This window comes from Daphnia magna, linkage group LG7, assembly GCF_020631705.1.
Source record: "Daphnia magna isolate NIES linkage group LG7, ASM2063170v1.1, whole genome shotgun sequence".
In the NCBI taxonomy this organism is placed as follows: domain Eukaryota; kingdom Metazoa; phylum Arthropoda; class Branchiopoda; order Diplostraca; family Daphniidae; genus Daphnia; species Daphnia magna.
This window is the reverse complement of record NC_059188.1, coordinates 8325688-8352008: the sequence shown is the minus strand read 5'-3', so window position 1 is coordinate 8352008 and position 26321 is coordinate 8325688. Positions and strand designations below refer to the sequence as shown.

The window sequence follows — 26321 nt, the reverse complement described above, 5'->3', positions numbered from 1 at the left end:
TCATTATTCCGGGATTTATTATTCATTCTGGGAAAATGTTTTGATTTAATTATGTAGCTGACAGAACAGACAACGGCAGTATGTGCTGCACCCGTGAAAGGACAAGCACGCGTCTTGTATCTTTCAATTCTCGTTTAAATTAGTTTGTAAGCGAAGAAAAAACTAAAATGCAGATTCTCTGACTTGCCAACATCCAGCGAACCTAACAATGTAGTCAAATTGAAAATTGAAGTTAAAAAAAGTTTTTGGTGGATCACGATTCGAACCTTTGACATTGGACCTGGACGGATATCATGTTGCAACTCACCGGAAGCCATTGTTAATTATTAATAACATAATAACGTCTAATTACTAATTTTAAATTTTGCTGTTTGTATTGTTTTATTTAATTTTTCAAATGATGTTTATTTGGCAAAAGTTGATTATCGACCGTAGACTCGCGCCCCAATTTCAGGTTCCATGTCCCATGTTTCCATGTTCATTACTTCAATCCCTCTAAGCCTCATCTAGGGTCATTGATGATCAACAGATGCCATAACCACTAGGCTATGAGCGCCCAACTTAATTTGATTTCGAAAGACTTTTAAAGTTCCTTCTACAACGCCTTTAATGTAGCAAAACCTGTTTATACATTGACAGGTCCATTTCTTTGGGTCCCACGTGAGTTTTATTTTCTAGTTTGTAAATTAATTTGGTTTTTAATAAAAATGAAAAATAAATTTAATCTTATTAATGTTGTGGATTTTAGACTTGGTGCTGGTGGCACTTTCTTTCTGCTTATTGAACATTTGTTCATGATGATGTAAGTTTGAAATATGCGGGGATCCCGCGATTACCCCGAAAACTCGAAAACCCGCCCCATTTAAAACCCAGCAAGTATATTTGCTGTTTGTCACCCCGAAACGACGAGCTATTCGCGCTGCCCCGCGGACTTAACTTGAAAATGACAGAGCCCCGATAGCATAATAAAAAATAACAATAATTTGAAATAAAATGAAATTATCATTATTCCGGGATTTATTATTTATTCCGGGGAAATGTTTTGATTTAATTATGTAACTGACAGAACAGACAGCGGCAGTATGTGCTGCACCCGTGAAAGGACGAGGACGTATCTTTTATCTTTCAACTCTCGTTTAAATTAGTTTGCAAGCGACAAAAAAATATAAAAAGCACATTCTCTGCATCGCAAACATCCAGGGAACCTAAAAATGGAGTCAAATCGAAAATTGAAGCTAAAAAAGTTTTGGCCGATCACGATTGGAACCTTTGACATTGGTAATCGCCTGGACGGATAGTTTGTAAAACAGTTTGGTTTTAAACAAAAATTAAAAATAAATTTAAGCTTATTAATGTTGCGGATTTTAGGCTTGGTGCTAGTAGCACTTTCTTTCTGCTTATTGAACATTTGTTCATGATGATGGAAGTTTGAAAAATGTGGGGTTCCCACGATTACCCCGGAAACTCGAAAACCCACCCCAAGGTAGTCGTCAACATAAATTTTCTCCTTGAGCTGTCTTACTGTGGGTTGATAGGGTGATGCCGTCTAGGTGCTTTTCCAGGGTAACTCTCAGCAAAAATAGGCTGGAGCACAGCCCAAATGGGACTCGTTTCTACTTGTTGGCCACTAGAGGTGAGTTCACTGTTTCTGACTCCGTGATTCACAGAAATCTGACAGCTTCTGCGTCTTCTGGATACAAGGCGATGTTTAAGAAGGCTTTTTAAATATTTGCTATCTATGCGATTCTATGTAAACGGAAACGCATTAAAACGGCTAGCAGATCAGGATTAAGATTCGGGCCGGTTTCCAAGACATCGTTGAGGCCTGGGCCATACTTCGATTTTTCCGCCCCATCGAATACCGGTCGAATTTTTGTAGTTTTTTTTCCTGTTTAATAACAAGATGGTATGGCAGATAGGTGTGGAGTCCTTCGTAGCTTAGGTCTGCCTCCTCTACGAAGTTATGGACTCGTAGCTGGTCGATTTCCTTATGATAGGCCGAGAGAAGCTCTGGTGTTCTTTTGAGGCTTTTTAATAGACTCTTCAGTCTTCCTTTCGCCATCAGAAAATTGTTTTTAACCTCCACTTGTCCTTTCACCCCCTTTCACGGGATTGGGGTGCAGTATCGCCCATCTTCTTGACGGGTGATTTTGTCGCTAAAGGAGCTGAGAGCGTCTTCTGGATCCCCTGCATCACAATTATCTAAGATGGCGAAGTGTTCCAGCTTCCAGAACAGGGATAGATCAAAGTTCGTTTGCCTTTTCAATTCTTCTTTCACGATTTTCCGTTTTTTGGTCCTTTTTGCTTTTGGAGGTATGGTTGAGCTCATGGCTTAAAATTTCTGCCATAGGCCATGGCTGGGCGGGCGAAAATTCTTTGGCCTCCTTACCGGCTTCCATTTCATCCATATCTTCGGAGGGATTCGTAAAATAAAATTCTGAATCAAGACATCCGGCTGCGTACGATGATATTGTCTGATAATAAGAAAAGCTACTGCATTGTAGCATTTGCTGGATTATCACCTTTCCTTTTTTCGATTTTTTTCCCTTCGAAGATCCAGCTATCATGCGACCTAGCTTCGTGTTGTATGCTCTAAGGGCGCACGGACTTTGGATAGCCGGTTCGTTAGGAATGATCTCGAACATTTGGTCGACTCCGATTAAAATGCCGACTTCTTTTTCCTTACTGTTGGCTTCAAACCTGTCGCCAGCTGTTCGGGAGCTCCATTCAATAGAGGAAAACTTCGTAGACTCGAGGGGGGGTATCCCTTAAGGGTGTATTAAACCGATCTCGGGGATACAGAGTAGGGTTGTAAGGCCTACTTGATAGTCACACCTTATGTGTGGGGAGTGTAGCTAAAGAGATCACGCCTTATGTGTGGAGAGACGCCAACAAAATCAGAGACCCGCATGCAATGCACGCGGGGTTAAATAGGGACAAAACAAAGGCTTTGGGTAAGGGTAAACGCGGGACAAACAAACAAATGAAGCGTACTAGGCACAACCCAAAGTTGGCCTCTAGCGGCCCTTATACAAAATAAAACAATTTAATTCTTCGCCGGAACATCCTCCCCCGAAGCGGGTATGTCTGGGACGACATCGCCTGCTGAGCTAACTTCTAATAGCGTGAGAGTGTCGATTCCACGACGGAAAAGTCCTCTTTCCAGCTGCACATCTACGAAACGAACTAGGCCGTCTGGCCCTGGGAATACCTTCGCAATCCTGCCGATATTCCATTGTCCGCGTCGTAGGCTCTTGTCGATCTCCAACACAACATCCCCGACTTTAAAGTTGGGCAGAGGGGATTTCCACTTCTTTCTTCCGGCAAGTGACTGGAGATAAACTTTCTTCCAAAGATCCCAGAATAGATTGGCCATTCTCTGGACGTACCTATAATGCTCACGGGGCAGTGCGTCGTCGAATGTCCCAGCTGGTGGGTCGGCCGAACTCGGACGATTTAGAAAATCGTTAGGAGTTAACGGACGGAAGTCATTCGGATCTGTACTGGCTGCAGTGAGGGGACGACCATTTAATAAACCGGCTACTTCATATAGGAGAGTGCGGAGTGTGTCTTCCGCTGGATGTCGTAGCTTCTTACTCTCCAAGTCAAGAGCGGTATAAAGCGCCTTTTTTGCCGATCTTACAAGCGACTCGTGCGCTCCACCAAAATGTGGTGTTCTGGGTGGCTGGAATCTCCAGTCAATCCTTTTCAAATTCAGGAACTCGGCTACTTTCTCATCGGCATACATTTTTTCGGCTTCTTCTTTCAGCTCGTGTTCAGCACCGACAAAGTTTGTGCCGTTGTCGGAATGCATGACGCGAGGTTTGCCGTAAAGTCCGATAAAACGCCGAAGGCTAAGAAGGAAATCGTCTGATGAGAGTGAGTTCACGAGATCCACATAGACGGCACGGGTAACGAGACAGGTATACAAAACGGCCCATCGCTTTGCTGTGCGATTTCGCGAAAGTCCTACTTCCAATGGCCCAAACAGATCACAGGCTGTTCGAGTGAATGGAGCTGAGCCAGATTCGAGACGCGAATCCGGTAGTTCAGCCATAAGTTGTTCGCCTGGCTTGGCACGTTCTCGTTTGCACTTTTCACACTCGTGTCTAATCCTTTTGACTAGTTCCCGGCCTCCTGGTATCCAGAAATGCTGCCTTATGTAGCTGATCTGGTAGTCTGTTCCAACGTGCTTAAGCAATACGTGGAACGCTCGAACGATAGTCTTCGTAAAACTATGCTGCGCAGGCAGCAATGGCGGGTGCAATTCTTCATAGGGCAACTTAGCTCGCCCGGCTCGTCCTCCTAGTCTCAAAAGTCCATCTTTTCCGAGAACGGGACAAAGAGAGAGTAAACTTGAGTTAGGCTGAAGCCATTTTCCTTTCTTCAAACTGTTGTGATTATAAATTCTACAATTAGAAATAAGAACACGTTTGCAATAATTTATTAACTCATAAACATGTATGTACCTCCACACAGAACAGAAAATATTTGTTTGACTTAAAGCTATCAAAACCTGGTAATAAGTCGGATGACTATCTCCTGTCAGGTATCACAAAGAAGAAGAAGGCTAGCTAGAGTTCTAGCAGACGAAGTGAGGGAGACATTTGGTGAAAGGAAGGGAGTGGGTTTAAGCAACTCAAATCTGGTTTGGCAACGCGCATTTGGGTTGTATCGAGAAAAAAAACACAACACGTCCCTCAAGACAAATGCGCAAAAAAAAATAATAAACGCGAAAGAGAAATTAAATACTACACGTCCCTAAAGTCGAGAGCTCTATTCTGGTAACTCACAAATGTTCAATCTTCCACGCAATTTTTCAAATCTTGGAGCAGCCAACACCTTGGTAAATATATCCGCCAGTTGATTTTCGCTTTCGATGTAGGAGATGTCAACCTTCTTTTGTTCTTGCGCCTCCCGCACAAAGAAGAAACGCACGTCAATGTGCTTTGTTCGCTGATGGAACACAGGATCGTGAATGAGGGCGATGGCGCCCTGGTTGTCACATCTTAGTGGCATGGCTGAGATGCGAGCTCCTAATTCAGAGTGAAAGCGCTTGAGCCATATGGCTTCTTTCGCCCCTTCCGCCGCAGAGATGAATTCCGATTCAGTGGTTGATAGAGCGACGCATGACTGGCGGCGGCTGAACCATGAAACTGGACCGTTGTGTAGTGTGAATACGGCTCCGGATGTTGATCTCCTATTTCCCAGGTCTCCAGCGTAATCCGCGTCACAGTAGCCGTACAATTCGTCGTCGCCACCTCCAAATAGGAGGCCGAAGTTTAAGGTTTTGCGTAGATAAGCGAGGATGCGCTTGAGAGCTTTCCAGTGTTCTTGTCCTGGGCTTTGCGAGTATCTCGAGACTTGGCCAACGGCGTAGGCGATGTCTGGTCGTGTCAAGTGGGTGAGGTGCATCACCGAGCCAATGCATTCCATGAAGGGTATGTTGGCCATTTCTTTCTTCTCCTCTTCATTTTGTGGGCACATCTGTGGCGTGAGCTTGGCGCATGGATCAGCTGGAACAGAGAGAGTGGAACAGTTGCTCATATTGAATCTCTCGAGTACAGTCTTGACGTAGTCTGGCTGTGAGAGATGAATTGTGCGTTGGATTCTGTTGCGGTTGATGTCGATTCCGATGAATCGATCGGGTGGAATAGAACGAACGTCAAATTCCTTGCCAAGAAATTCCATCATCTCATCGAGGACTGCCTTGGTGCTGCTGAGAATGAGTCCGTCGTCTACGTAAAGGATGAAAATAGTTATTTCTTCATCCACCTCCCCTTTACGAAGATGACGATAATACACGCATGGGTCAGCTATGCTTCTTGTTAGTCCAAAAGGATGAGGAATTCGTTGAATTTGATGTTCCATACTCTGGAAGCCTGTTTCAGACCATAGAGGCTTTTGATGAGACGGCAGACTTCTCCTTCCCTTCCTGGAACGATGAAGCCCTCGGGTTGTTGCATGTAGATTTCTTCGTCTAGGGTGCCGTAAAGGAAGGCAGTCTTGACGTCCAGTTGGACCATTTCTAAATCCCTCGTAGCAGCAATGGCCATGATCACGCGAAGAGAATAGTGTTTGGCTACTGGAGCGTAGGTATCAGTGTAATCGAGCCCTGGTATTTGCGAATATCCTTTAATAACAAAGCGGGCCTTGTATCTTGGAGGCGTGTTTTTGAATCCTGGTTTGTACTTCAGCACCCATTTTCCTTGGATTGCTTTGCGGCCTGGTGGTAGCTGACATAAATTCCATGTATTATTTTGGATGAGTGACTCATACTCTTCAATAATCGCTGGAATCCAGAATTCTGAGTCGGCACAGGAAATGGCCTCAAGATAACTGCTAGGCTCTGTTGGTCGAGACTTCGTGCTTGGATTAGGCGTTTTTGCAGGTATGCCAAAGAGAATTGCTAAAAAAAAAAAATAAATGAAGGTTATAACTGATGTTTTGTTTTTGTGTCGATGGGCGTGTTTGTACCTTGTTTGGCTATTGATTGCCTATACTGGAGGTATCGATCAGAAAATTTTGGACGGCGAGCAGATTGACGGGTTCTCTCGTTGTAAACTGGACGATCTGTGTCAACGCGAGGACTTGCGTTGATTGCGTTAGGAGATGCGTCATGGACGATTTTTTCGTCTATAGCTTCATTGTTGATTATCCCGTCCTCTAACATTGCATCATTAAGTGGCCTTGAAATTTCTTGAGGAATATTGATATCGGTGGAAGCTTCGTTGAGGTCGGATTCCTGAAAAACGGGCTCATCCGTTTGTGGCTCCTTCTAAGAGAAATGGAATCCTTTAGTTCAGTTTCGTTTTTGTTTGTGAGTTTTAAAGAAAAGTACTCACCGATTGTTTCTTCATGTCATGGTAGACCATAGTTTCGTCCACCTTAACGTCTTTGCTAACGAGAATCTTTTTGCTAGAAGGAATGTAGATGCGAAAAGCGTTTTGAGTGATGCAGCGTCCAACGAAGACTCCTTCTTGGCTACGTGCTTCCAGTTTTGATGATACTAATGGGTCTCTTATGAACGCTCTTGAACCGAAGATTCGGATTTTTGACAAATCAGGTTTCTTGCCGTTCCAGTAGTTGTAAGGAGTGAGCTCACCAGTTCTTGAAAGAACTCTGTTTCGGATGTAGGTAGCGTATGAGACAGCTTCTGCCCAAAGAGATGAGGGTAGTCCACTGGAAATTAACATACATCGGACGATGTCCAGCAAGGTCCTGTTGGTACGTTCCGCTGTACCATTTTGTTCAGGTGTATACGGGGCACTTGTTTCGTGACGAATCCCCTTTTCTTTAAACCAAGCGTCGTTCTCGTTGTTTACGTATTCTCCTCGCCCATTATCTGTCCTGAGAGTGAGCATGTAATTTCCTGTTTCGTTGAGAAGCGTTGCATGGTAGAGTCGGATTAGTGAGGGTACTTCAGATTTTCTTTTCATGAAGTAGACCGTTAGATGACCACTAAAATCGTCTTTAAAAGTGACGTAATAGCTTGCTCCTCCCAGACTTGGGGACGCGATGGGGCCCCAGACATCGGAGTGAGTGAGTTCACCTATCCTGCCAGCTCTCTGGCGGCCTTCTTTGAGCGAGACTCTTGTAAACTTTCCTGTCTCACAACCAGAACAGAGTGATGCCGGGATTTCACAGTCACCATCGATGTTAAGACCAACGGCCAGATCTTGTCGCAGCATCTTCAGGAGCATTTGATAGCCAAGGTGGCCTAGGCGCTTATGCCATGTGATGAGTGATGCTCGGATGTCGGCGCCATGTGCGCTATAGAGGGAGAGTTCAGCGTTTCTTCGTATATCTTTTCGAGTCGTTTGGATATCGGGTTCGAGATCAAGATGGTAAAGGGTGTCATCTTTTCTTTCTCCGGTGAGAACTATATCTTCTCCTCTCATGAACGATACCTTAAATGAGAAATTTAAGTGAGCATATACGTTATAGGTGTATGTATATGTTTCGGTGGTACCTTGTTTTGCTCAAAGTGTGCTACTAATCCGTTGGCAGTTGCGGCTCCGATGGAAAACAGATTCACGCCAAGCCCTGGTATGTAGAGTACCTCCATCAGTGTGTTTGAGGTTTTCATTTGATTCATCACAATTGTGACGTTAATACTGCCTGTGCCCCTTACGTCCAGTTTACTGTTTCCTATTCCTGAATAAGAAAAAAGGATTTAAGTAAAGTCGTAAAATTTTGTAAAAAAAAAAAATAAATAAATAAAAAAAAATAAAATTGTTACCAGACACAGACCAGCTACCAATTTCAATTGGTTTGAAGTCTGTAAAGAAGTTTCTCTGGTCCGACATATGTCTGGTAGCGCCTGAATCAGCAAAGAAAGCAAATATGCTTCTAGGATCAGGTTTGGATAACGAGAGGAGTCCAGTCGATGTTTTGCCTCTACCCCCGACGTCTGGGTAGCCATGCTTTGAGTAGCAATCTTTCTCTTGGTGGCCTGGTTTCGTACAATATTCACATTTTGGGCGTGAGTCTTGATCAGCTCTGTATTGTTGTCTCGATCGCTTGTCTACAAATCCTCCTCGAACTCCAAAATGTTTCTTTCCTCTTCCACGAACACCAGGATATCCGCCGCGACCGGAGGTGTATCCCCCATTTGCTCCTTCACTTGCGACAAAAGCTCCTTCAGTCACGTTACCGATCTTTTGATAGGACTTAACGACATTTTCTTCAGTAAGAAGTCGCTGAAGAAGATGGTCAAGAGTGCGATCTGAGGCTGGAACGCTAGCCCATACAGATCTCACGATGCGAAAGGTTTCCGGAAGAGTGGCTAAGGCTTTTGAAACCAGTTGGATGTTGCTGAGTGGTTGGTCCCGCTCTCTGAGCTTATCGGCCACGTTTGAAAGCTTTTGGATGTGAGTCCTCATGTCGTCGCCTTAAAAAGGTTTGAAGATTGAATATATGATTAGTTTTTATCAATTTAGTTTATAGTATATATTATTATACCAGTCGTGTAGTTAAAATCGTAATAGTTCTGCCAGAGTAGGTGTAGATGCTCTTCTGTTTGCAGTTGATACTGCTGGTTCAGCTTTGTCCACATTTGAGTTCCATTAACGCATATATACACGTTTTCCTTCATTTCCTTAGTTATAGTTGCCATGATGCAGTTTCGAGCTAAGACGTCCTTTCGTGTCCATTGTCGTATGGCTGCCTCGTTCAAAAGTAGGTTTTCTTCATTGCGTTCCTGTTAGGAGGAAAAGAAATTATGAGGCTGTTTGAATTGTCACAGGTTATCGCATAATGTTGTCATAGGACACGAAATGAATCAACGAGCATTGCATCATGAATGATTCTCAGCGTTAGGGCTGATGAGACTGTGTTTTCAAAGGTAGGGATTCGAGCCAGTAACTAGTAAAGTGAGAAATGCCCTTTGAAATAAGAGTCTTGCTTGACTTTAGAGATAAAAGAGAAAAAAAGTTTGGAAATATTCACAGATGGCATTCGGATCATGAACATTTAGCATGATGTATGGTTAGATGGGTCTGTGAATGTGGGAAGCAGAATTTACAACATCTATGACTACGATTAAGTTTAAAGATTTGACTAAAGTTATAGGGAATAGAATGTTGCATTTGACAGTTGCATGTGCCATAGGGCAAGCATGTTCAGTACGATACTAACCATAAGGCAATTGACACTCAACATGTGCCATAAGGCAAACTTTTCAACACGTTCTGTAACCAGAGAGTAGTTGAGTGATAAATTAAAAGTTTGTTACCTCCGCTGGACATAATTCTGTTCCCAACACAACACAATCAACTTCCATGGCCTGGAAGCATAAGTGTATCTCATAGTTCCATTCTCGATGATTTGTGCCATCGAATTTTGGCACGTGAGAAACTGCTCTCAAAGAATTAAAGTCTTGTGCAACGTGTTCGGCCATTGTAGTTTAAAGCTACGTTAATCTGGGCCCATAACCTGTTGTGATTATAAATTCTACAATTAGAAATAAGAACACGTTTGCAATAATTTATTAACTCATAAACATGTATGTACCTCCACACAGAACAGAAAATATTTGTTTGACTTAAAGCTATCAAAACCTGGTAATAAGTCGGATGACTATCTCCTGTCAGGTATCACAAAGAAGAAGAAGGCTAGCTAGAGTTCTAGCAGACGAAGTGAGGGAGACATTTGGTGAAAGGAAGGGAGTGGGTTTAAGCAACTCAAATCTGGTTTGGCAACGCGCATTTGGGTTGTATCGAGAAAAAAAACACAACACAAACGACGAATTTCTTCGCTATACACCTCCGATTGACATCTTTTTACGAGATCGTAGAACACCTTTTCCAGTCTTACTAAGTCCGGAATGTCTTCTACACCGATCTTGACACTTTCCCAATCGAACGTTGAAGTAGTAACGGTGGCTTGATGTGATCGCACCGGCCGTATCTCTTCAACCACGGCAATCCATGGCAAATCTGCTGGCCATGTTTCTTCGTCGTCTTGTAGGAATTTCGGTCCGTCCCACCAGCGCGATGGAAGGGCTTCCTCTTCAATGGCTGAACGAGTTGCGATATCGGCTGTGTTCATCTTGCCCGGCACAAAACGCCATTCGTCTGGTTGAGTCAGTGTTTGGATTTCTCCAACCCGATGACTGACAAACATCTGATATTTGGACGCGGTTGCTCGAATCCAATTTCTTATGGTGCTGCTGTCGGTCCAGAAATACCGACGGTGCGGAATCCTTGTGAATGCTCCGATCACTGAGCGTGCGAGACGGGCTGCTTGCAGAGCAGCATTTAACTCCAACTTTGGCACGGAAATGCTTCTTTTCGGTGCCAATTTTGTTGACGCCCGCACGTGTCGTACTAGTACTCGACCATCAGAGCACACATTCCGAATGTAGATAACTGCAGCGTACGCTTCTTCCGATGCGTCTCCAAATGCGTGGAGTTCCGATCGGGTGATATTCTCTTCATCTGGGAATAAACAGCGTGGAATGTCGATGTCGTTGAGCTGCTGTAGGACGCTAAACCATTCTTCCCACCAATCACGGTCGTCGCTGCTGACGAGATCGTTCCACTGAAGCCCTTTTGTTCCGAGCTCCCTTAACTTGATCTTGGCTTTAACAATAAGGGGAGCTGCCATCCCTTGCGGATCGAACAAACTCGCAACCTTACTTGCAATTCCAACCCGTGTGTAGGTGATTTCTTCTAGCCCACTCACTCTGAATTTAAGCGTATCCGAATTCGGGTTCCAGTAAACACCAAGGACTTTCTCAGAGTCGTCCTTGCTTAATGGAAGCTCGGCTGGGCTTTGACTAACACCTTTACTTGTAGGTGCTAAGATTTTCACAAAAGCTGCGGAATTGGAGATCCAGCTTTGAAGGTGCATGTCTCCTTTTGCTAGGGTTTCTTTAACGCCTACTGCTTCTTGAATACCTTCCTCCAGTGTTTTGGCGGAGCTGAGGTAATCGTCAACGTACATCCTTGTGTTGATTGCCTCGATGACTTTCGGGTCATCGCTGAGATCAGCAGCAATTTTTCGCGTGGTACTGATCGCAATGAATGGCGAACAGGTAGCGCCGAATGGTAGCCGCTTCATCTCACACACGCACACTTTCTCCTCCCCGTTTCTTTTCCAAAGAAACCTAAAGTACCGTGCGTCTTCTGGTCTCAGTCGTATTCTGCTAAACATGGCTTCTATGTCAGCTGCCCATGCGATTTCGCCTTCCCGAAATTTCAAGATGACAGATGGCAATGGGGTTTGTAAAGCCGGACCACTGAGAATACTGTCGTTCAAGCACTTTCCCTTGAACGGTGCTGCAGCGTCAAACACAACGCGTAGCTTCGGACCTTTTCTCACTCCGTGGTGAGCGAGATAATACTCCGGTGGGCCGTAGTCGGCGGGTGCCAACACAATTGCATAGCCCTTTTCGAAGTTCTTTTCCATGGCTTTTCTATACTCCTGCCCGAAATCGGGTTCTTCGTTGAACCGGTGCAGCAGGGTAGCCAATCTTCTTTCGGCCAAATGCCGATTGTTTGGCAGGTCTGGCTCCCCAACCTTCTAGGTGATGGGTGTTTCATAGCCGACGGCCAATTTTCGCGTTCCGCTTTCTAAAATATCGATAGCTTGTCTATCGTCTTCGGAAACGCCATCTGTCTTGTGCTCCGTCCCGAATTCTTCTGTGTCGCAAAATCGTTTCATCTGCTGCGCTAGTGCGTCGCCTTCCTCTTTCATGCTGGTGAACACTGCGTGCGTTCTCGCCATAAGATTTCTGAATGTATTCCCAATTACTCCTCTTACGACCCATCCAAGGCGGGTACGAATAGCAGTAGGTTCGTCTTCTTGTCCGAAACGAGATTCGATGGCCGTTGTCAAATAGGCCTGATCTATTCCGAGAAGGATGTCTACTCTCCCGCCATTGCTTTCTAATGGCAGGTCTGCTAAATGTCTCCAACGCTTCTTTAAGGTGTTCCAATCTGTAAGTGGAACCGGACTGGCCACAGTAGGCATAGTCGAACCTTGAAGAGTGGCGAATTCGCCTGTGGGTAGCCGAACTCGGAGTTGAATACGACGCGAAGTATATTTTCTCAAAACTCCACCAGCGCCATCAACGGCGAGAGTCTGCGGAACACCTTTCAGTCCAAGTCGGCGAATAAATCCGTCTCGGAAAAGCGTACTGTCGCTACCTTCATCCAGAAATACATTGGCTTTCACAAGGTTTCCCTCTGCATCCAGAACATCCAGTTGGATCATTCCTACAGCTGCTTTCTTCCCCTTTGCTAGGTTGGTGCGGGCTGTAGCGGGGCGAACCGATTCGTCCGCGTCATCCGGCTGGTAATGAAGCAGTGCATGGTGTGTGCGATTACAGTTAGGGACCGAACACGATTTCTTCATTCTGCAATCTCTAGCAGAATGTCCAGATTTCAGGCAATTGAAACATAACCGACGTCGGGTACAAAACGACAGCTTATCTCTAGCCGTAAGACCCTTAAACGACGGGCAATCTTCCAACTTGTGGGAGCCTTCGCAATTGAAGCAATAGCTACTGTTGGGCTGACGATTGTCTCTTCCTCTTGTTTCACCCTGAACCTGGTTGGTGCGGGTATGCTGTCTGTCACGAGCTTTACCCGGCACTCCACTTGTTTGGTCTGCCGCAATGCTGTATGCGTTTTGATACGCGGCGGCCCGGTTGCAAAGCCAAGAACCAAACTGGTCGAGGCTTCGCCTTTCAAGTCCACTTCCTCTATCCGTATTCCAAGCTAAGCGATCAGCTAGCTGTAGCTTGAGACAGATTCTTTCAATGATGTCTGCTGCGGCGAATTCGCCTATTCTAGTGAGATCGAACAAGTGTGTGCGGACCTTTTCCGCATAACGCTTGAAGGAAGCAGGATCGTTCTTCTGGAACTCCAGTTTCTCTAACGCTTGAATATGCGCTGCTCGCATTACGTCACGTCTGCCAAAACTGTCCTTAAGCCTGACCAATGCTTGAATGTAAGCAGCTTCTCCCCCCCCCCTAGACCGTATACAACGTCTAGACAGTCACCTTGGAGATGTCTCCTCAAAATCGCAAATTTCTCGCCGGCGGCCTTGGATGTGTCGTGTACCAACGCCCGGAACAAATCGATCCATGCGCACCAATCTAGAGCCTTTCCACTGTAATCAGGTAACTCAGCTCGAATTGACGAATGAGGTCCTGCTTCTACTCGCGGAAGGGGTCGTAATCGACCGGCACGATACATATCAATCCAATCGTCTGGAGCTTCTTCCTGTAGGCTCGCTTCTCCTACTGCTCCCCATCTTCTGTTGTCTTGGCACCAGCGATTAACTGCGTCGAGTTCGACTACACCTGGCAATGACCGATATTCTAAGTCATTGTCTTCTAACCTTAGTGACTGTAGAGCCCTTTCTGCTTCCTGGAGGTCCTGTTGCGCTGCAAGGACTCTCTGTTGGGCTTCTGTGTGGGATTGTGGTCTGTCGGCTTCGGGATGCACTGCTGACGACTGCCGGCTACTGTATACAGAGGGTACAATGGCGGGATGGCCATTTCGAACTGATGGTGGATGTGCACGGGGGGTAAGGTAACGTTGAAGCTCTGCTTCCACGGCCTTAACCTGCTGAACATACCTAGTATGTGCCTCGTGCTGCCGATCGAATTCGTCTAGGCCAGCTTCTTCAAGCAGTCTGTTGTTGAGATCACTAGCGGTTCTCAACAATTCCTGCGCGTACTCTGCAAGGGTTTGAACACTGTCTCCTGGGTCACCTCTTCTAATGGCTGTGGCGATTTGGCTGCACGTGTTCGTAATCTGACGCCTTGTAGTAGTTCGCAGGCGTGTCCACTGCGCCATGGCTGCACTGGTGGAATCTATCGCGACTGCTTGGGCTGCTTCCTCTAACACTGGGGCTGCTACCGGGATAGAGGGACTTACTGATTGCGATCTCGCTGTCGCTGCTATTCTTGCTGCTGTGTTGTTGGTTAGATCATCCATGGCTGCTGCTGTGTAGACCTTGTAGAAAACGGAACGATGTACCTTGGTGTACTTGGTTCGGTAGACTGGGTCACGTGGCACGATGCTGATGATCCGGTGACTAGCCTTATGTTAGTCGAGAACCCTCGGGTCTTCTAAGTTTCCGATAGAGTTGCAGGTACACAAGAACTTACAGGTGCACCAAAACTTCTCTATGGCTTACTGACTTCGTTCTTAGCTTGAAGAATCAATGGATTGAAGACAGTCGGTTGAATAGCTCCGGTTCGAAGGACCAAAATGTTCGGGAGCTCAATTCAATAGAGGAAAACTTCGTAGACTCGAGGGGGGGTATCCCTTAAGGGTGTATTAAACCGATCTCGGGGATACAGAGTAGGGTTGTAAGGCCTACTTGAGAATCACACCTTATGTGTGGGGAGTGTAGCTAAAGAGATCACACCTTATGTGTGGAGAGACGCCAACAAAATCAGAGACCCACATCGGCCACATGCAATGCACGCGGGGTTAAATAGGGACAAAACAAAGGCTTTGGGTAAGGGTAAACGCGGGACAAACAAACAAATGAAGCGTACTAGGCACAACCCAAAGTTGGCCTCTAGCGGCCCTTATACAAAATAAAACAATTTAATTCTTCGCCGGAACACCAGCCATTTTCTCATCTTCCAACCACAATTTCCTTGCAAATGCCGTGTGGGGGTAAGGTCCAGTGTCTCCAATGTAGTCCGTTTCCAGGGCGGTTATTTTGACGAGTGGAGCTCCCTTCCAAGTGCCCCGAAACCCCCATTCAACTGCGTTTATTTGCCGAACTGGATGGGCTTTCTTTGTTTGAAGACTCTTCTCGCCGGCCACTGCCTTCAAATTCAGCAATTTGGAAATAGATCTGGTTACCCAAGATCTATGGCTGCCATCATCAATAAATAATATGGCCTTGGTTTCTTTGCCATTGGAGCCTACCCCCATCACCGTTGCCGTTTTCATCACGAGATCGCCGTAGGTGTTTGCACTGGAGACAGGTGCCATGACGTTCGTTGGGGCATTGTTTCCATTTGCGGTCTGCTGTGCAAATCTTGTCACCTTTTTGTCACATAGGGTGGTGTGGTGTGTCGCTTGGCAGTGTTTGCATAAATAATTGGTGGTAGTTTCAGTGCCAATCATGGTGTTCTCACCCAGTGGAAGTAACCCAGAACGAAACAACAGTGAAATCTTATTCAACCCCAGTTATGGGGATCAAGTGGAACAGGAAAGGCACACAAATAAACACGCAGTCAATGGTTTACAAAAATAAATACAAAACATGTTTGAATAGTCTACTTGAGCGAAGAAAAATCTGGATATGATTTATTTTTTATTCTTATTTATTCATTTTATTATTATTATTTTTTTTTTTGTACTTTAAAATTCACCGTCTGCCAAAGCCATACTGTAAGTAGTAGGACAGAATTCTCGGGCCAGTAAGCCGTACAGAGATTTGTCCGGGACGGATGGTCGGTTACCGGCGTCGTAGACGTGTGAGAGATAACTGAATCGCAAGTCTTCGAAGTCTGACTGATCGGCTTCTGGATGGTAAAAGGCATTCTGGCGTCGATTGTTGATTGCGTAAAATGCTCGTGGAGATTGAAGAATAATGGAACTGTTTCGGCAAGTCAAAATTTTCTCTGCAGGAAACTCGGTTCTGTCACAAAAATACTTGATGGAATCGGTTAACGTAGCTGGACCAAGACTTATGTATTCCTCAGGCTTGAAAGCAAATACCATGTACTTCATTAGAAATTGAAGAAACGGATGACCGCCCTCAAATGCCATAACACCGTTTTCAACCCCTAAATTAAACGAAGTTGAAAGAAAAAAAAAATCACTGAAAACTCTCACTATAATAGTTATTATAATTACAATCAGGTAAAAAATCCACGAGTCCTACGGTATTCTTGAGACAGTAAAGAGGCCGGAAGACAAGGCAATCCAAATCCAGGTAAACACCACCGTATTTCCATAGCATAGCAACTCGCACGGCATCACTTCGATGAGTTAGCGGATGAACTGACTGATTCAATCGGCCTTGCTGCTGAAGACGCCATAACGGTGTATCCCTAAGATGTTGTAGTAAATCTTCTCGAACAAGTTTGACGTTATTTTCCCACTCCTCGAAGAGTCTGTTCGTAATCGCACAATTTCTTCTTTGGCTGCTTTGTTCGTTTCTCACATTCGCTTGTCTTGTTGGCCCACTGTTTTCCATGTGTACAGAGATCATAGCGTAAGGATTGGACCTCGCTGTTGATTCGATGCTGCAAGCTTGTCGGGCGGTCAAACAACGCTCTCCGGAGGTCTCCAAAAAGAAAATGTTTTGAGCTTTTTCATTTCGTTTCCAACGCGTCGCGGAAGACTCAATGGGACATAAATTGTCTGCTCCAGGAAGTAAACGGCTACTCCCTATAAATGACACCACATTCAAACACTGAGTCTCAGATTCACACCGATTTACACGAGACGTTAGTATGATTACATTATTATTTGAAAGGTACGTTGCTGCAATATGCCAGGGGAATGCCATTTGACACTCGGTTTATCAAAGACTCTCACTGTTTTTTTCTTGCCATTTAGCCTACTTTGGCTTCCAACACATTTTTGAGAGATCACGCACGATAACGCATCACCATAATAAACCATCTTCCTGTGTGGGGCAGCGTACTACCCATTTAGGGTGTGACTGCGTTCCCTTTCAAATTAATGTTCATGCTTGCAGATGAGATTATGAAATTTTGTTTTGTGCTGAATAGGAAAATCTACTTCGTGCAAGGCCAGGTTTGATAATGTTGGACAGATGTAACATTATCATCTTGTCTGTCACGTATAGCAATAATGCGAAAATCGCGAAAACCACCAGTAAACTAGATAGGGAAGAATCGGGCAATCGATTTAGGATGATAACCGCTTCCACATTTTTCAGTTTTAATTTTAATTCTTCACACAGTCCACTGACAATAGACTTTTAGCGGATGCTGAGCTGCGCATTCTTGCAATCATGCCTATCCCCTCTGGAGTTTTTTCAACATTACGGCCATAGGAAAAGACTAGAATTTTAGTCTTTAAATCTAGAAAATGGCCATAGTTAGACTTTATTTTACATTAGAAAGTAGGCTAAAACAGGGTAATGTTTCAAAACATATTTCAATACCAATCTGTATCCCAATTATGTTATAAAATGGCAAGTAGACTTAAGACCCCTTCGACATAAGACCCCAGGGGGGGTCGACCGTGCCAACAATTCCTAACTTTAAACCCCAGACACAAGTCCCCGTAATTTTTGCAAACGAAATATATAAGGTTAATTCTTCTGCCCAGTTGAATTACCGCTGTGGTACTCTTAGACGAGGTGGTGGTACTCTAAAATTCATCAGTTGAATCAGGCTCTCCTTAATTCAATGTGAGAAGGTGGTATGCCTTTCAAATGTTTTTGTTTTTTTCCTATTTCAATTTTTGGGTTATTAATCGGGGACTTCAAGTCGATGTTACTATAAGTATAACATGATTAAGCAAGGGGTCTTGGGTCGGAAAAATAATTCGTTTACAAAAATTACGGGGACTTGTGTCTGGGGTTTAAAGTTAGGAATTGTTGGCACATTTTGGAAAACGGGGTCTTGAGTCGGGATAATATTTAATGGCAAAAAACACAGGGACATTGTGTCGGGGGACAGGGACTTAAAGTCGGTAATATATGAAGACATTTTAAGGCACGGGGTCTTAAATCTGGATTACATTAAATAAAAAAAGACACAGGGACCTTGCGTCGGGGGCTAGGGGTTTTGCGTTGTCCATTAATTAACAAATAAAAATATTTTTTTTTATGTTGGAGGTCTTGAGTCGCAACGTGGGGGTCTAAAGTCGACCTTCCCCCCCCCCCCCTGGGGTCTTATTTCGAAGGGGTCTAAATCCTCACTCCATATAAAATTAATACAAGATGAGTCTTTACATTTTAAACCATCAGCAAACCCCTGACAGCCGGGGGGTTGACATTTGTCAATTCGAAAAAATATTTATACACCCCAAAATTTTAAAGCAAAAAAATACAAAAAATACAAAAAAATATGAAAAAATAAAAAATTAATTTAAAAAATTAAAAATCCGCAATAGTTATACTTAATACATTGAAATTCTCATACGGGCGCAGTTATGATCCTAACGGAAATAGGTAAAATAGAAGAACGCTACCGTAAAATAAGATTTACGCCAAAAAATAATTTTTTTTTTAACAAAATTTTGATATGAACCCAACATATGCCTCCCAACTGTAACAGGTTATAGATGACGCAGGTCAACAATAACATTACATCAAAGCTTATCTCGTATTAAAGAATCGAATTTCGAACAAATTTTCGGGTCTGGTGGGTCGGTTTTTTGGGTAAACCAGGGCGCCCCGCAATCATTTTTATTGGTGAACCGTCAATGACGGTTTAGGAGTCCAAAATTTTAATATTCGAAATATTTATTTGTTATTCTTTTTTTGTTCTTTTTGTTTTATTTTGTTATTTGCGAAGCGACTAACATTTTCTGTTATTCCACTATTACATTTTATCGAAAGTGGTAGCTAGGCCTATAGTGCTAAGGCAATTAGTTAGGCAAGAATCTATGGTTTAATCTCAATCAATCTAATAGAGCAAGTGACTGACGAGAACCATCATTGTTTTACGAGCGCACCTTGGTGTTTTAAGATTAGCTTTTGCGGCTGGAAGCCATGTTTGTTTCGCGATAAACAGGCCAGCCACAATTTCTCTCTTAAAATTGGAAGGTGCGCTCGTAAAACAGTAGGGGGTACGCGTCAGTCACTTGCTCTATTTGCTTTAAAATATTGGGGTGTACGAATATTTTTTTGAGTTGACAAGCATTATAGATAGACATTATTAATTTCTCAAGTTTCTCTTTAATAAAAACTCTAGTTGAAAATAAGAAGAAAAAATATTTTAATTAGTTAATAATTTACGCAATAGCCTAAAGCCCTTCACGCAAAATTTTTTATTTTTTCAACAAAGTTTTTACTTACTGTAAGAGAAAGTTTATGAATGGGTAATATGTCGTAAAGGGAAATATTTATCTCTAACATCGAATAAATCACTATTTGTAACACTGCAATCAGTTAGCTACCTGGTATCAGCTGATGGTTTCAGATGTAAACACTGACCTTTTTATTAATTTAAAAACCTAACTGGGATGAAAATGGTTAATGAAATATTTTTTATAACATTGCAAATACCACCTAGTAGGCTAGAACAAGCTCGTGTAAAATGAAACACAACTATGGCCGTTATCTAAATTTAAATAATAAAATTCAAATTTGTTTCCCTATGCAAGTAGGGGTCGGTCCCGGTGCAAATATGGGTTTACCTTGACGAGCTTAATATCGAAAGGTGCTGGAACGATGGTGGAAAAATACTGAAACAAATGATTTTTATGTGTGTCGCGGCAGTATCTGCTGTTTTTAGCAAGTCAAGGTCAACCCATATTTGCACCGGGGCTGAGCCCTAACACCACTAACCTTCACCGTTAAAAATGAATCGGGGAAGTTCGGTGCGGGGATTTTTTTATTGTGCGCAACGGTGCAATAATCGGTGCTGCACCGATAGTACCGCTTCAGCCAGGGCCGAGCGCTACCCTACTGATAGCGCTCGGCCCCGCGCCAATCGGGGAGCTTTTTAGTCGATCCAGTGCGGGGATGATCTTTATCGGTGTGGTGATTTCGGTGCTTGATGCCTTCCCCGATTATCAATGAATAGTGATCTAAATTGGCAGTTGCCCTGCGGCCAACAAGAACAAAATGTGACCCTAGTCACGTGATTCTCGTTGGCCTATCAGAACTCAAAGTCACTGGTAAGACTAACCACCTATGGCTGAAGCGGTGCTATCGGTGCAGCACCGATTATAGCACCGTTCCGCGCCGAAAAAAGAAATCCCTGCACCGAACTTCCCCGATTCATTTTAATCGGGGAAGCTTAGCGGTGTCCCCGATTAGAATGTGATCGGGGCCGAGCCCTAGCCTCTGATCAGAGTCATAGACCCCTGGTTGCTCCACTTTGGCTATTTTCCCTCTCAGAAAAGGGGTACCCTCTTGCGGGGATTACTATACAAAAAAAACAGGGGTTTTGGGTCGTGGTGGTCAGGCCGAAAGAGTACTTTTTCGCCCGGTGGGAGCGCCTCTTGCGGGTGTGTTGTTTCACTCCACTCAGAAAACAAACAAAAACTCATTTCTCAACAGATGGCAGTCCCACCGGGCGGAAAATCACCCATACGCCCCGACCATGCCCCGACCCAAAACTTTCGTTTTTTTGTATAGTAATCCCCGCAAGAGGGTACCCCTTTTCTGAGAGGAAAAATAGCCAAAGTGGAGCAACCAGGGGTCTATGACTCTGCTCTGATGTTTAAAAAAACTCCGGAGGAGATTGGCATAATTGCGAGATTGCGCAACTCAGCATCCGCTACCGTTCTATATGGCTACCGGCAATTTAAGTATGCGGAATAGAAATTTTATTCAATTTCTGAAAACCAAAATAAAAGGAAATCTAGGTTTCTGAAGTATTTACAAAGAGTCAAGTTGGCGTTCTCCTACATGCTATGTTGATGAGAAAAATTTCTTTCGAGGCAAAAAATGCCTCAGAGATTGCTTCATCTTGTTTGAAATTTGTTTGCCATTCTAATACTTTTCATCTGTAAAATTAAGCACCGTTTTAGTTGTATGTCGTACGTGAAACAGTATTTTTATTTTCGAAGTATAATATTTAACTCAATTTCAATTGGAAGCTAATGCCAATAATAACAATACCATTTCAAAATGTTATGTAATTTAAAATTTTTTGTGAACATTTGCAAACATTTATTTAGAGGACTTATTCTTATTTTCAAGGCCGTAGCCCGTAGCTTAGCGCCCAGGGCTCTGTTCATGTAAACAGCTTAAGCGTTCAAACGTATGATTTTCTTTTATTTCTGTTTTTACTCACTGTCATATGGTACTAAAATGATGCTCTTCCCAAATTCTTGCGATCCGACATTAAGGCGCCGTAAGAGTAAAACTTTTTTGTTGTCGTGGTACTGACTAACGTGGATGCGTTCACAATGTTACAATTCTACTCAGTATTACCACAACGGATCCCTGTACTAACGTATACAGTATACACGTTGCCTGATGAGAAAAAAAAATCAAGGTCGAATGTTTCTAATTCACTACAGGATTATTTCTGTTACGCATTTCCGTAAAAAAGGCTTTGACTCGTGCCGTGCTCTCTTAACTGCATTTCCTTTGAAACTTTCAAAACAGGTCGGAATCAAACGCAACGCCCTTAAAACTCTGCCGTCTTCGCGTCCGGCACTTAAGCATAATGCAATCTCTCAGATTCTCAGAATTAGATCCAAGAAAAAAATTACCTTGCCAACGAAGCAGACGACATGTAACTAGGGAATACGACAAAATACCTGTTGTCGAGCGATCGAAAGAGTTGGCACAATAAACCAAGCAGTAGAGAAGAAAGGCGAAAGCCAATATTTTTCGTAACTTCTTGCGTGTTGAACGCGATAACGTTTTATTATACACCATTCTCAAAGGCATCCAGATCTCCTTGATTTAAAGGTCGTCTTCTTGAAGGGTTTTCTCACAACATTCAAGTTCGCTCTATTAAAACTGTGAAGATTTCACAAGGTTTGTTTCACCGTAGAATGCTACAAGCTGTACCAGATAGAATAACGGGTCTTTCCTAGTGACATTGCCATGGAACTTGAAGTGGCACTATTTTCTTTGCACGTCCATCTTATTCCTACAGGTCCATTTCTCCATTAGTAGGGCCATGGTAGGGCTCTGCTCCGATTACCTGAGAGCTGAGACTTGGTTCACTACCGGAAGGGACTGGCGCGACACGCGTAATGCGTGTTTTCTTTAATATTTTTTGTAAATTGGTTCAGCCGTCACGTCAATACCTACCGGTAAAAAGCCGAATATCTAATAATCGGGGTCGAACCCTATCCAAGTATCCATTACATTGTTCTATTAGTCAACTAGTCAAGGCATAGCACATGAATTTGCGATGCCAAAATATTTCGTTACTATAATGACATTGTGATAAGTCTTCTTCGCTCTTCCGATTTTTTGTTTTCCATAGGTTTCAGCAATCATCTATTGGGTGCATTTAGTCTCGGGCGTTAGAGCGGCTTTAGATCTTTTGAAGGAAAAAGTGCGTTTGTGGCGTCTGCTTCCGCTTCTTGCCTTGCTTGTGTTTTTGTTATCTTTAGAAATTCAGAAGTATACATCTAGCCAATTCTGTAGCTAGTATTTCTTCCCCGCATCTCGTTAGACATTTCGTGAAAACGAATTGAAAAAGTGTAGGTTTCATCCAGTGAATGTGAAAGAAGGATTTTTATCTTTGGTTTACCACTGCATGGAAATACGGAAAAATGTGTTATAAGTTAATAACGTTTGATTTCACTGGGACATTAATGCGTTTTCGAATCCCACCCCATGTCCAGTACGAAAGAATAGCTTCCTTGTACGGAGTGGAAATAAAAAACACCCAAGCTTTTCGCAAAAATTTTAAAACAGCTTTTAAAACCGCTGATAACGAACATCCAAACTTTGGCTGCAACACTAACCTACACTGGTAGGCTAAATGCAAAAAATTCAACATATTACATGTCAAGTTTGTGTAACAAAAATGTTTTTTCCTGTTTAATTTAAGGACACAATGGTGGGTAAATGTGGTGAAAAACACTTTCATAGGGGCAGGTGTTGAGGATAGCCCACATTTAGATTCAATAGCTTGGCATCTGATTAAACTATACAGCACAACTGAAGGCTGGGAAGTGGTTCCAGGTACATTCCTTAAATCTTTTATACTCTATTATACTAAATAATTTGTGCAAAAGGTGTAAAAAAAGTGGTACATTTATTGAAACAAAAGGGTAAAAGACTTGGTGTAATTTCCAACATGGACCCTAGGTTGAATAATATTCTACAGGAAGCTGGACTTTTACACAATTTTGAATTTATTTTGACATCCTATGAAGCTAAATGTTTTAAACCTCAGGCTGATATTTTTAAACTTGCCTTGGAAAAGTATAGCAAAGACTCTATCAAACCTTCTGAATCATGCCACATTGGTGACAGCTACAAGGAGGACTATCTAGGTAAAAGTGTTTCACTACAGTATTTGGGAATTCCTAAACTCTTAACTTTTTGACAGGAGCTGTTCAAGCTGGATGGGATGCTATTCTAGTAAATGAGTCTTCCAACTCATTGGACATAAATAAGTGGTGTGCTAATTTTGAAAAGTTTGATGACACACTACTTTGCTAGATTGCTTTGCTTGCTAGATTGTGTATACATACCTTTTCTGTTGTAATAAAGGTCAAATTTGTCCATCATAATTACACATTGACATTAGCTTTTGTTTGTTATTACTTCAGAGAGTTAAGATCTCCTTGAGTGTCATAAAACTATTTCATAATACACATACTTTATACCAATGGCTTACATTTCTTGCAGGATGTTTGCTTTCTATGGAGTACATGGCCGTTGATAAAAAAACGGCCCATTGATACAATGTGAAAAAAAAAAAAAATGGTTTCACATTGTATCAATCTATTAACTGAAGCAAATTTATATACCAAAATATACTTAATTATTTTGTGTATTCCAAAGGAAACACAAATACCAACTTGGAGCAAAACCGAATATAGAATGTGATCCCGCAAGATTTCTGGTATAGGTTTAATAGAAATCATAAAAACACAAGATTGTACTTGTGTTACTATGCAACTTATGATGAAGGAATACTTAAAATGAAGAATGTATCGTTTTTAGTTGAATTTTAATCCTCTCATTGCCGATTCCAGATTCTAAGAATAAAATTGCTTAAGTAAATCGAATGGTAAGATAATATGTTTTAATACAAACATTAAAATCCCAGATAGCAAGAAGTCCATCCACTCCGGCAGTAGAAAATTTCGTAGCATTAGCTTTGTTTCCGGTATGCAAGCATACACTTGTAATGGCGTTCTGATGAAGAGTGCCTAAAGATGTATCGTTGGTTTCTGTGCGTGCTTGACGATCCAGGCTCTGAAATTTTTTCATAGCACTAACACCAGACGACTCCTTCTTCAGAGACGCATCCAATTTTCCTGCAAATTGTACCTTCCCTGTCTCGTTCACCTCAAAAAGCATTGGGCAACAACCATGTCCCTATAAGGGTAGAGTATAGAAAAAAGATATTAAAGAACCATTGATAATTAGTAACTAAATACATCCGCTTAACGCGCAATACCGCAGCTATGAGCCGATTTTCCGATACCCACAAGCAGGCTAAAAATGGTAGGAAATCAGTGCGAATCACGGAGACCGCCATTCCTTTAGAGGCATCGGCTACGGAGATGGATGAATCGTGGCCAACCCAAGCGATTCGATCACCGCTAGAGCTGAAATTAACGCTATGCACCCAGCCTCCTAAGAATTTGAGGGATAATGCATCAACCAGACTGTGCATAAAGGAACATTTATTAATAGCTCAGATATACCAGCTCCATTAGTCGAGTTGGAAAATTCGGCCATCATAAGTCCTAGAGGCATTTTAGAGCCCCAAGAAGTTGACACGGGCCGATCTTCAATCTCTTTGATGTAAGCAGAGAAAACCCGCACTTTAAAATCTGTAGATCCAGCGGCAAGCAGGACGTCATTAGGATGCCAATCAAGACATGTCTACAAAATAAGACCTTTATGAAGCAATACAAATAAATTTGAATAATTTTTTTCAAACATTACCACAGTAGACCTGATTGGTTTTTTAATATGTTTTGAGACCCACCAATCATTTTCTTTTTCAAAATAACAGACTGAAATCAGTCGAGCCCCAGATCCAACAGCAAATTTATTTTCTAGTTTAAAGAAGAAATAAAAACAAACTATATTATTTCATTACTATCCATATATTTTACAAAGAAGCATACCTAGTGGGGACCAACGAACACAAGTTGCTGCACGATTGATTCTCAGTAAAACAAGTGTAGGCTTCCATTTTTTCTCTTCAGACTGAGTCCAAACATACGCATTACGGTCCGCAGAACATGTAACAATACTTTGTTGAAAGTCACCATTAGTAATGTAGAAATTTATTTCAATCAGATTTTGATTTACCGATTGGTGTTGGGAGCCCAATCAATGCCAGTGACTTTTAAATCATGCTCTTTCAAAATTTCTTCTAGTTTCCATTCTCCTCTCTGAAAGTGGTAGATATGAACTTCAGGGCTGTTCGGTGAAATGGCCAACTCTAAAGTATAGTAAAAGACAGCCAAATGATCTTTCGTCTTATAGTGATAATCCCCAAAACACTGTACTAACTTGTGCGGTCCTTGTTCCAGGCATGAGCAGTAATAGGATCGATTCCAAAACTAAGTGATTCTGGCATATTTAATAGAACTAATAATTATCCGCGGACTCTGGTCAGTCAACGCGGAACTTCTGACTAGGAGTAAACTCTCAACTGTCAACAAGCGAATTCCAAGTTCCAATGGCCTACACCCAATTTCTCAATCAGTTAATTTTTTGCGATAAGCCTCATGGTCTATAAAGACTGATGGTAGGGGAACTTCAGAAGGAGACTTGCATACGAAAACATCACAATTATGGAGTCTGCCGCTACGCGACGCTGTGCAGCAACTGCTGCTAAGGCCTACTTAAGGCGCGTTTTGGCGTCTACCTGGTTGATCAGGAATGAGGTTGAGTTGCGATCAACCGCATTTTTGTGTCAACCTGGTTGAACTGAACCAATGTTTTGGCGACAACTGATATTTCCCCCCTTGGTTGAGGTTCAACTTCAACCGCCAGTCTATATGGCCGAGTTCTACCAT

At 42.9% G+C, this 26321-nt stretch overlaps 4 protein-coding genes across 5 annotated transcripts; 1 reads left to right on the top strand and 3 right to left on the bottom strand.

The window, feature by feature from the left end:
• Nucleotides 1–9918: 9918 nt before the first annotated feature.
• LOC123474540 lies at nucleotides 9919–11913 on the bottom strand. Its single transcript, XM_045176754.1, has 2 exons — nucleotides 10288–11913; nucleotides 9919–9936 (listed from the first exon to the last, which is right to left on the bottom strand). The coding sequence occupies exons 1-2, from the start codon at nucleotides 11911–11913 to the stop codon at nucleotides 9919–9921; spliced, it is 1644 nt and encodes a 547-aa protein (XP_045032689.1).
• Nucleotides 11914–14765: 2852 nt separating this feature from the next.
• On the bottom strand, nucleotides 14766–22240 carry LOC116927619 (lactosylceramide 4-alpha-galactosyltransferase). 2 transcript variants are annotated; one of them, XM_045177191.1, is made up of 4 exons: nucleotides 21906–22240; nucleotides 16341–16877; nucleotides 16203–16270; nucleotides 14766–16136 (listed from the first exon to the last, which is right to left on the bottom strand). In XM_045177191.1, exons 1-4 carry the CDS (start codon nucleotides 22036–22038, stop codon nucleotides 15843–15845), a joined length of 1032 nt encoding a protein of 343 aa, XP_045033126.1. In that variant the 5' UTR covers nucleotides 22039–22240; the 3' UTR covers nucleotides 14766–15842. The 2 variants fall into 2 exon arrangements, with proteins under 2 accessions (XP_045033126.1, XP_032790539.1); XM_032934648.2 differs by having other exon boundaries at nucleotides 14766–16270; nucleotides 21906–22233.
• A 448-nt stretch (nucleotides 22241–22688) lies between these two features.
• Nucleotides 22689–23863, top strand: LOC116927620 (rhythmically expressed gene 2 protein). Its single transcript, XM_032934651.2, has 4 exons — nucleotides 22689–23080; nucleotides 23159–23292; nucleotides 23346–23606; nucleotides 23663–23863. Exons 1-4 carry the CDS (start codon nucleotides 22878–22880, stop codon nucleotides 23773–23775), a joined length of 711 nt encoding a protein of 236 aa, XP_032790542.2. The 5' UTR covers nucleotides 22689–22877; the 3' UTR covers nucleotides 23776–23863.
• A 230-nt stretch (nucleotides 23864–24093) lies between these two features.
• LOC116927618 (actin-related protein 2/3 complex subunit 1A-B) lies at nucleotides 24094–26077 on the bottom strand. Its single transcript, XM_032934647.2, has 8 exons — nucleotides 25813–26077; nucleotides 25609–25741; nucleotides 25422–25549; nucleotides 25237–25349; nucleotides 24993–25173; nucleotides 24743–24921; nucleotides 24376–24660; nucleotides 24094–24317 (listed from the first exon to the last, which is right to left on the bottom strand). Exons 1-8 carry the CDS (start codon nucleotides 25877–25879, stop codon nucleotides 24279–24281), a joined length of 1125 nt encoding a protein of 374 aa, XP_032790538.2. The 5' UTR covers nucleotides 25880–26077; the 3' UTR covers nucleotides 24094–24278.
• Nucleotides 26078–26321: the final 244 nt, after the last annotated feature.

Coding starts and splice junctions, on each gene's coding strand:
- LOC123474540 (XM_045176754.1), bottom strand. CDS start 11,913: ATGGAAAAGAACTTCGAAAAGGGCTATGCAATTGTGTTGGCACCCGCC.
- LOC116927619 (XM_032934648.2), bottom strand. CDS start 22,038: ATGCCTTTGAGAATGGTGTATAATAAAACGTTATCGCGTTCAACACGC. Junction 16,878..21,905: donor TTTCGATCGCTCGACAACAG/GTATTTTGTCGT, acceptor TGTCATTTATAG/GGAGTAGCCGTTTACTTCCT. Junction 16,271..16,340: donor CGTGGATTTTTTACCTGATT/GTAATTATAATA, acceptor CGTTTAATTTAG/GGGTTGAAAACGGTGTTATG.
- LOC116927620 (XM_032934651.2), top strand. CDS start 22,878: ATGTGTTATAAGTTAATAACGTTTGATTTCACTGGGACATTAATGCGT. Junction 23,081..23,158: donor TGCAACACTAACCTACACTG/GTAGGCTAAATG, acceptor GTTTAATTTAAG/GACACAATGGTGGGTAAATG. Junction 23,607..23,662: donor CTACAAGGAGGACTATCTAG/GTAAAAGTGTTT, acceptor ACTTTTTGACAG/GAGCTGTTCAAGCTGGATGG.
- LOC116927618 (XM_032934647.2), bottom strand. CDS start 25,879: ATGCCAGAATCACTTAGTTTTGGAATCGATCCTATTACTGCTCATGCC. Junction 25,550..25,608: donor TGGGCTCCCAACACCAATCG/GTAAATCAAAAT, acceptor CTTTCAACAAAG/TATTGTTACATGTTCTGCGG. Junction 25,350..25,421: donor TGTTCGTTGGTCCCCACTAG/GTATGCTTCTTT, acceptor TCTTTAAACTAG/AAAATAAATTTGCTGTTGGA.